Source organism: Lonchura striata, chromosome 36 (assembly GCF_050655825.1).
Source record: "Lonchura striata isolate lonStrDom1 chromosome 36, ASM5065582v1, whole genome shotgun sequence".
Classification (NCBI taxonomy): Eukaryota; Metazoa; Chordata; class Aves; order Passeriformes; family Estrildidae; genus Lonchura; species Lonchura striata.
The window spans coordinates 3,580,531-3,590,532 of NC_140738.1; the positions used below are offsets into that span (position 1 = coordinate 3,580,531).

A 10,002-nucleotide genomic window follows, 5' to 3' on the forward strand; every position below is an offset into this window, starting at 1 on the left:
AGAAGATCAGAGAATAAGAAAAAACAAAACCCAGAAATGCTGAGGCAGGGAGAGTTTAGAGATGTCCAGAGGATCCCCTCCAGTGCAGCCCCTCCCTCTGCACAAGCCCCCTCCCTCCTGTGCCCCAGCCAAGCCTCTGCCCTCAGGGCCGGGGCTCCAAAGCATGCACCCCTCCTGTGCAAGCAGAGCTGCAGCAGAGCATCTCTGAGTTATAAGATTGATGGGAAAAGGCAGAGGTTTTGAGACACTGGAAATGCCACTGGGTTGCTGAAATATGCAATGTGAGTCCTTGGCTACAAATGTGGAGCTGGGCTGTGGTGGATCCATCTGCTCTCAGCTGTACCTGGGGTTTTTTTAGGGAAAATGTGGGAAGCTGATCATCCTCCTTGGGAGAAAGGTTAAAGCCCAGAGAAATTCTAAAAAGGTCAGAATATCAGACCATCTCCCCTCACTCTCCTCTCATCACTTTACCGCACATAATGTGCTTTGCTCTCCCTAAGTGCAGCAGAAATGCTGAGGATTTCTGATTTCCAGGAACACCAGGACTGATATAAGGGTGTTTATGAAGAAAACCCCAGGACTGTAGAACACATAAGGCTGTCTATGTGTGCTCCAGGGGAGGGGGTATGGGAAATGTCTTTGATTTTGGTTACAGGTACCACTTCTAACTTTTCACTGTCCTTTCTCCATGAACAGGTGCCAATGTGCAGCCACAGCAAATGTCCAACAGCAGCTCCATCAGCCACTTCCTCCTGCTGGCACTGGCAGACACGCGGCAGCTGCAGCTCCTGCACTTCTGCCTCTTCCTGGGCATCTCCCTGGCTGCCCTCCTGGGCAACGGCCTCATCATCAGCGCCGTAGCCTGCGGCCACCACCTGCACACGCCCATGTTCTTCTTCCTGCTCAACCTGGCCCTCAGCGACCTGGGCTCCATCTACACCACTGTCCCCAAAGCCCTGCACAATTCCCTCTGGGACACCAGAAACATCTCCTACACGGGATGTGCTGCTCAGCTCTTTTTCTTCATGTTCTTCACTGGAGCAGAGTATTTCCTCCTGACCATCATGTGCTATGACCGCTACATGTCCATCTGCAAACCCCTGCACTATGGGACCCTCCTGGGCAGCAGAGCTTGTGCCCACATGGCAGCAGCTGCCTGGGCCAGTGGCTTTTTCAATGCTTTGCTGCAAACAGCCAATACATTTTCCCTTCCCCTGTGCCATGGCAATGCCCTGGGCCAGTTCTTCTGTGAAATCCCACAGATCCTCAAGCTCTCCTGCTCCAAATCCTATCTCAGGGAACTTGGGCTTCTTGCTGTTACTGCCTGTTTCCTATTTGGTTGTTTTGTGTTCATTGTTTTCTCCTATGTGCAGATCTTCAGGTCTGTGCTGAGGATCCCCTCTGAGCAGGGACGGCACAAAGCCTTTTCCACCTGCCTCCCTCACCTGGCCGTGGTCTCTCTGTTCATCAGCACTGGCACATTTGCCTACCTGAAGCCCCCCTCCATCTCCTCCCCATCCCTGAATCTGGCTCTGTCAGTTCTGTACTCGGTGGTGCCTCCAGCCCTTAACCCCCTCATCTACAGCCTGAGGAACCAGGAGCTCAAGGCTGCAGTGAGGAGACTGATGACTGGATGCTTTCAGGGACATTAAACCGTTGGCACTTTCTGCCAATCACTTGTAATAAAAGTAATCTTTGATGCCACTTGTTGGTTTCTTTTTGGAAGTTCTTTTTCTATGTTTGACTGTTTTGAAGCGTTCACAATAAATGTCATGGTTTGTGCCATTTCTCATACTGTTTCTCTCCGCCTTCCCTGTCTCCACAGACTGTGTCAATGAGGGGCAGTTCTCTCGGTGGATTTAAAGGAACTAAACGATCTCCCAGCACAGTTTTCTGCAGAGATGCCCTTTTGTTGCCTTCTCTGGAGCTGCAGCAGCAATGTCTGTGTGCAGAGCTGGGGCAGATCAGGGCTGGCACAGCAGCTGTGCCCAGGAGCAGCAGCACTTGGTGCTGCCAGTGCTGCTCCCGTGGCCCTGCCCCGCTGCCCTGGTGGCCCTGGTGTTGCTGCAGGGCCTGAGTGCTCTCGGGGCCGGGCACAGTCCTGGGGGTGGCAGTGCCGGGGCTGCAGCAGGGACAGGCCATGGGCACTGCTGGGGCAGCGCTGACGCCTCAGGCCAGGGCCTGGGGGCTCCAGGCTCCTTGCCCAGGCTCTCTCAAGAACACGGCCAGGCCAATGCTCAGCACAGAAAACCCCCGTGAGCAGCCCCAGGCTGGCCGTGGGCAGGCTGGGGGCAAACAGCACAGCTGGTGCTCTGCAAGGGCCCTGGGGGAGACGGGAAGGAGCAGCAGAGCAGGGGCTGATCCATCCCCAGTGCGCTGCACAGCTCAAGGCAGCGTCCCAGAGCGTCCTCATGGAGCTGCCAACAACATCCCCCCTCTGCAGCCCTGGCCTCTCCCCCAACTCACAGAGGTGCCGCATCCTTGCAGGCACAGACACGGCAGCACTGGCTCAGCAGCCCCTGTTTGCATTGCACACAGCAGGCGGGAGCACCCCCATGCTGGTGCTGTGGGGACATGAACCTGAGGCAGCACAAATGCCATCAGCCCCTGGGTCCAGGAAGGGCTAGGGGACACCAGGGAAACCACTCAGCTTTGTCCTGGCCTCTGCAGTCAGCCAGAAAGTTTGTTCCCATCAGCTGGGAGTTTCCTGTCCCACTGCAGATGCTGCTGCTCAAATCCATGGCCTGTCCCTGATGCAGCCACAGCATTGCCACCCCCAGGAGCTGCAGAGGCTCTGCAGGACTGACAAGATGGGCTTTGAGGCTGTGAGGAGAAGCTGAGGGACCTGGGCTGCTGGAGCTTCTGAAGAGGAGGCCCAGGGCTCCTCCTGCAACTGCTCCAAGGGTGGTTTCAGAGAATCACAGAATCAGCAAGGTTGGAGAAGACCCTGGAGATCATCAATTCCAACCTGTTCCCTCACAGTGCCTTGTCTCCCCTGAGCCTTCTTTTCTCCAGGATTAACAACCCCAGCTCCTTCAGCCATTCCTCACAAGACTTGTGCTCCAGACCCCTCACCAGCCTTGTTGCCCTTCTCTGGACATGCTCCAGCCCCTGTGAAATTGGGGACCCAGAACTGGACACAGCTGTTGAGGTGCTGCCCAACCAGTGCCAAGCACAGGGGAAGAATCACTGCCCTGCTCCTGCTGGCCACACCATTCCTGATCCAGGCCAGGAGCCATTGGCCTTCGTGGCCACCTGGGCACACTGCTGGCTCATGTCCAGCCTGCTGTCCATCAGTCCCTGCAGGTCCCTTTCTGCCTGGCTGCTGTCCAGCCCCTCTGTCCCCAGCCTGTTCCACTGCATGGGTTGTTGTGGCCAAAGTGCAGGACCCGGTACTTGGACTTGTTAAACCTGACCTTGTTGGATTTGGGCCCTGGATCCAGCCTGTGCAGGGCCATGTGCAGAGCCCTCCTACCCTCCAGCAGATCAACACTCCCAGCCAGCTTGGTGTCACCACAGTTCCATTAGGTCCCAGAGTGTCCCATTGGTCTCCATGATTCCATGAGGCCTCCCAGTGTCACAATGTCCCTTTGGTTCCATGGGTCCTCTTGGTGTCACAAAGTCCCTTGGATCCTTGGGCCCTGCAGTGTCACAATGTCACCGTGGTGCCCCAAGGCTCTGCACTGTCACAGTGGATCCTTGGTTCCATGAGGTCGGGCAGGGCAGCAATGCTCTCCTTGGTCCCACAGTGTCACAATGGCCTCTTGGTCCCAAGGGCCACCACAGTGCCAAACATGTTTCCTGCATTCCACAAAGCCCTGAGGGGCAGCTCAGGCCCCTTAGCTTCATGGAGCCCTGCAGTGTCGCCATGGTCCCACCATGACACAAGGTCCTGCTCTGTCACAAAGCTTTGCATGGTCCCACAAGGCCCTGCAGGGTCACAGTGTCCTCTGTGGTCCCACCAGGACCCAGACTGTCACAGTGCACTCCTTGCTTCCATTCAGCCCCACAGTGTCACAGTGGCCCCGTGGCTCTGTGGTGCTGTCGTGGTTTGAAGATCTCTGTCTCTGTTCTTGGACCTTCGGCCCCAGGGGAAAATGGGAAAATGGGGGGGACTGTGGTCCCAAAAAAGGAAAAAACTGAACTGTTGTTTTCTCCCCTCTTGGCAGGGCATTGTTGAAAGGAAAAATCCTAAAAGCAGTCTGTCCATCCATGCATTGGTGGTGAGAGCACTGTGCATGGAAAGGAGAAGGGTCACCATGGCAAACTTTTTTTCTCTGGGTGGTGCCATGTGTGACATGGAAACAAGGGATGTGGCAGCTGTGTTTTCTTGGGGGGGTCTGTGGCACAGGAGAGACTCCTGTTCCCTTGATGGGCTGAGTATTGATTGTCTGGAGGGTGGAAACCTGACTGGGGTCCAGATTGTGTCTCTCTGTGATTTGTTGGAGTTGAATGGTGGGAGGAGGAATGCTTTGCAAGGTTTTCATTTTGATCTTTGTGTGCTTTTTTTTTTTCCTTTTTCCTTTGTTTCTTTCTTTTGTAGTAGTAGCTTAATAAAGTTTTTTTCTGTTATTAAGCTTGGGCCTGCTTTGTTCTGTTCTCGATTCCATTTCACAGCATTAAATTGAGAGATTACATTTTCATGGGGGCACGGGCATTGTGTCAAACCATGACAGGTACCATGTTGTACACAGTGTCACCATGGGCCTCTTAGTGCCACCAGGCGCCTCAGTGTCACAATGGACCCTTGCTTCCCCAGGACCCTGCAGTGTCACAATCATCAGAGAATCCATCAGGCTGGAAAAGACCTTGGAGAGCACCAAGTCCAACCTGGGACCCAACACCACCTTGTCACCCAGACCATGGCACTGAGTGCCACAGCCAGTCTTTCCTTAAACACTTCCAGGGACAGAGACTCACCCACCACCCTGGGCAGCCCATTCCAATGCCCAATCCCCCTTTGTATGAAGAATATTTCCTGATGTCCAGCCTAAACATCCCCTGGTGCAGCTGAAGGCTGTGTCCTCTTGTCCTGTCTCTGCTCCCTGGGAAAAGAGCCTGACCCCAAAATGGCTGCACCTTCCTGTCAGGGAGTTGTGGAGAGTGATGGGGTGTCCCCTGAGTCCCCTCTTCCCCAGGATAAATAATCCCAGCTCCCTCAGCTGCTCCTCACAGGACTTGTGCTCCAGACCCCTCACCAGCCTTCTTGCCCTTCTCTGGACATGCTCCAGCCCCTCCATGTCCTTCCTAAACTGGGGGCCCAGAACTGGACACACCACTCGAGGTGCTGCTCAACCAGTGCTGAGCACAGGGGAAGAATCACAGCTCTGGTCCTGCTGGCCACACCATTCCTGATCCATAGGAGTGCCAGGGGTTGGATGACGGAAATGTGGGGAGGGAGTGGGGACAAAGTCTGATTGATTGTCAGCCATGAAGGGTCTTGATTTTCATATCTGTTCAGACTGCATTAAGAGGTGCGGGGGGTCAGTATCAATTGGGACATAACTGATCTCCATCTCTAAACAGGGAAAGAACACTGGATAAAAGTTCTCTCTGCATTGTTTTCAATATCATATATTCACTTTGAATACACTTCTGAAATCTGTCTAATTAACCACAGAAGAATTGAAGGTTTCAATTATTCCCAGGAGCTTTTCTTGCTGAGGCATTGTCCTGGTTTGTAAGATAAGCTTGTATTCTATTTGTCATCTGTTGGAAGTTGGGCAGGTTTGTTATCTCTCAAGAACAATGGTTTGCTGGAAGAGGTAATGGTTTGTTAATGGGCCATTGACTGATTCAATGCAGGGCTGGTAACGTAACACCATCCCATTGTGAGGTGCTCCACCCAGAGGGGGAAGCCAAGCACTCTTTTATTGGATAAAAGGGGTACCTTTTGGGGGACAGAGCAGCTCTCTTTTTGCGGGATTTCCCAGAGAAGCAGCTCCTTCGGCAGGACTCCGGAGAGAAGCGGCTGGAGCGCGGTGAGGCGGCGGCGGCGGAGTTCAGAGGCAGCCCCAGCGCAGAGGAAGACCGGCCCAACTGCCACCAGATCTTCAGAGAAAACTATACCCTTCTAAAGATCACCACTTCAGCTGAAATTCATCAGCCACTGCAAGAGGAGTAGCTATCATTTCAACCAGACTGCTACCAACACCCCGAATCCTCAGGTTGTGGACTTTTTCACTAGTTTTGTTTGTACCGATTGCATTTGCCTTCTTAAATTGTTATCTAGTTTTCTCCTAGTAAAGAATTGTTACTCCCATTCCCATATCTTTGCCTGAGAGCCTTTTAATTTAAAAATCCTGGTAATTCGGAGGGAGGGGGTTTACCTTCTCCATTACACAGGAGGCTTTTGCCCTCCTTCACAGACTCCTGTCTTGTCAAACCAAGACAGAGACTCAGAGAATTCTGCTTCCAGAGATCATTTCTGGTCACACTGTTCCTTGTAGAAAGGTGACAGCATTCCAGGCAGCCTGTACTGAGCAGGTGGCTCTTGAGTAGGTTTTGTTGTTTAGGAAACCTGCTCAGGCTTTTCCAGTCTTTCTTCCCCAACAGGAAAACTTCTCCTGGGCCTGTGTGCAGGCAGAGCCCTGAGGAGAGCAGGTGGGACACGGTGCAATGGGCTGGGACATGGAGCTGTAGAGCTCAGGGACAAGGTTCTGCTGCAGGGCACAGGGATGTCAGTGCCAGGTGGGAAATGTCAGACATGGTGAGGCTGGGGGTGAGGAGCAGCTTTCCAAACAGGATCAGCCCTCAGGGGGCTCATTCTTCTACATGCCCAGACCTCCTAATGAGACAGTGAGCATCAAGATCACCTGGGGAATGCCTCTAACAGCTCTTCTCTGAACTGGGAAACTAAGAATACTCACTTGATTGAAGAAAAAAGTCATGAGGTGCACTTTGAAATCCTCCTCCTTACAAGAACTCCAAACTGACTCCAATCAGGCACACAAGCCCTGGAGATTTGCAGACCATTGAATGAAGACAAAGAGCCCCTGAGGGCTTTCTGTATTTTGATTATCCCCAACATGGATTTGGGACTCAGTCCAGGACCCTCAGGCACTGAGAGAAGGCTGAAGAAGCTGCTCAAGGAGTCAGAAGCAAAACTCCAAGTCCCTTGGAGCATCACTGGGCCCCACTGAGGGCAGGGACTGCCAAAGGCTCCCAGGGACTGGTGAGAGCAGATCCTTGAGGCCAGGATTGCAGGGAGCCCAAGGCTCAGAGCAGGGAACTGCAATGCTGAGCAAGGCCTGGGCTGGCTGGGGGAAGCAGAAAGGCCAAGCCCTGAGCCCAGCCTGGCACAGCAGGGCCTGTCCCTCACGGGTGGCTCGGGGCTCTTTGTGGGGCAGGGGGATGTGAGGGGCAGCAAGGACAAATGTCACAAACCTGTGTGACCCGGCAGATCCTCATGGAACCAAGGGGCCATTGTGACACTGGGCTGCCACATGGAATCAAGGAGACCATTGTGAACTCAGAGACCCCAAGGAACCAAGGGTCCATGGTGACCTTGTGCAGCCGCAGTGTCACAGAGGAGCCGTTGCGACACAGCGAGGGCACACGGAGCCGAGGGACCATTGTGACACATCAGGGCTTTGTGGAACCATGAAGCCATTGTGATACTGCAGAAGCAAGGGGAACATTGTGACACTCCAGGGCCTGATGGAACCAAGGAGATCATTGTGACATTGTGGGGTCCCACAGAACCAAGGTAACATGGAACAGCTCAGGCTGCCTTGACCACCCAGGGGCCAAATCTCATCTGCCTATGAAACACTGGGACCATGTGCTTTTCTTTCTAATGAGAAAAAAACATTCACCTCAACTAGGCGCATATGGCCAAAATTGGGCATCTGACACCAGAATTCCCTATATCCAAGGATAGCTCCCAGATAAAAGCTGCCAGGACTGGCAAGTCTGGCTGGCCTTGGCTTCCTGAGGGCTGGCACTTATTTGCCTTTGAAACACTGGGGCTCTGTGCTTTCCTTCCTAATAAAATGGCCAAAATTGAGATTCCGCCTCCAAAATGCCATATGTCCAAGGATAGCCTCTAAACAAAAGGGGCCAGGAAAGCCAGATCTGTCTGGCTTGGCCTAAGGCAACCTCTCATCTTCTTCCAGAACACTTGGAGTTCACGCTTCTCTTACCCATAGGAAAAAAACCCATCCATCTTGACCAGGTGCCTATGGCAAAAACTGGGATTCCACCTCCAAAACAACATACAGCCAAGGATTTCTCCCAAGTGAAATGCCAGGAAAGACAATTCTGGCTGCCCTTGGACCCTTGGGGGCTGCCTCTCACCTGCCTTGAAACACTGGGGCTTGCTGCTTTCCTTCCTATGGAAATGAACTGTCCTTATGTATGAAGAAATGACCAAAAATGGAATTCAACCTCCAAAATTCCCTCTATCCAACGGTTGCTTTCAGGAAAAAGCTATCAGGACAGAGAGGTTTGGCTGCCTTAGGCCTTTGGTGGCTACCTTTCATCTGCCCCACAAACACCGGTGTTCTGTGCTTTTCTTCCCATGCAAAGAACAGACCTTCTCCTCCGGGTGTCCATGTCTGAAACTAGGATGCCACCTGTAAATATCCCTATATCCAAGGGTTGCTCCCAGACAAAATCTGCCAGTACTGTCATGTCTGGCTGGCCTTGGCCTCTGGTGGCTGCCCCTGCCACACTGGGGCTCGGTTCTTTCCTTCCCATGGAGATCACTGTGACACTGTGGGCACCTCATGGAACCAAGGGGATCATTGTGGCACCACTGGAGCCCATGGAACCAAGGGGCCATGGTGACACCACGGGGCTTCATGGACCCAGAGACCATTATGACTCTGTGGGGCCTGATGGAACCATGGAGACCATTCCGACCCTTCAGGGGCTCGTGTCCCCAAGGGGGCATTGTGACACCTCAGGGCCTCTTGGAAGCAAGGGACCATTGGGACACTGTGGGGCCCCATGGAATAGGAGAACATGGAACAGGTGAGGCTGGCTTGGCCTCCCAGGGGCCGCCTGATGGGTCTGGCTGATCTTGGAATGTCAAGGCCTTCCCCTCATCAGCTCCTGGAGCACTGGGGCTCAGTGCTCTTCTCTGTATGGAAATAACCGTCTGTTATTTCAGATGTGCATTGCCAAAATTGGTACCCTCCCTAAAAAATTTCCTATTTGTAAGGGTATCTCTTAGAACACAATCAGGCAGCTCTGGCTGGCTTTTGCCTCAGGTGGTCAACTCTCATCCACTCCTAAAACAGTGGGGCTCTGTTTCTTCATTCCTGTTAAAAAAACTGGTCTTCATGTCCAGGGTCCATGGCCAAAATTAGAAGCAGCCACCAAGCCTGGCCGGGCTCACAGATCCATCTGCAGCCCCAGGCAGATATTGACTCTGCCAGTGCTGCCATCCTCCCTCCAGTGAGAGAAAAGGACACAGGGCAGGCACACAGAGGAGCAGCATGAACACACCGAGGTCAGGGAAGAGGAAGTTGAGTCCCAGGTGGGAGGGATGAGGAGATGCCTTGATCTTGGGGCTGGAATCCTCTGCTAAAGCTGTGGAGAAAGATGTCATTGATACATCAGACTCCCTTTTTCCCTCTAAGGCATTGAAAAGAATGGGGAGATGACTTGCTCAGCAAAGGCCTCCATGCTAAAGTAAGCAAATGTTGAAGTAGCTGTGAACCCATGAGAAGTTTGAACCAAGAAAAGAGGGAAAAATGATGAGACCCTGTGTCCTCAGGGAGAGAAGAAGACCTCTCTTCCCAGAGATGATTTTAGAAATAGAAGGAGAGAACTTTTGCTTTTAACAGTTCTTCTTTAAACTAATACCCTATAAACTGACATGGCCCATAAACACAGCTGTGAGAAAGGCTGGGAGAAAATTGGAGGGACTTCACAATTGCAGATTTTTCTGAGCAGCTGCTATTTGTGGAAGCTAAAAGCCATGCAATAATTGTTTTCCTGTGGAGAGGCCTCCATAACATAAACAAGAGGAATTTCTCTCCCTAAGTGAACAGA

At 52.7% G+C, this 10,002-nt stretch overlaps 1 protein-coding gene across 1 annotated transcript; it reads left to right on the forward strand.

Annotated features, from left to right (window-relative positions):
- Nucleotides 1–1,049: 1,049 nt before the first annotated feature.
- Nucleotides 1,050–1,856, forward strand: LOC146764043 (olfactory receptor 14J1-like). The gene has a single exon (XM_085565642.1). The coding sequence runs from the start codon at nucleotides 1,065–1,067 to the stop codon at nucleotides 1,650–1,652; it is 588 nt and encodes a 195-aa protein (XP_085421768.1). The 5' UTR covers nucleotides 1,050–1,064; the 3' UTR covers nucleotides 1,653–1,856.
- Nucleotides 1,857–10,002: the final 8,146 nt, after the last annotated feature.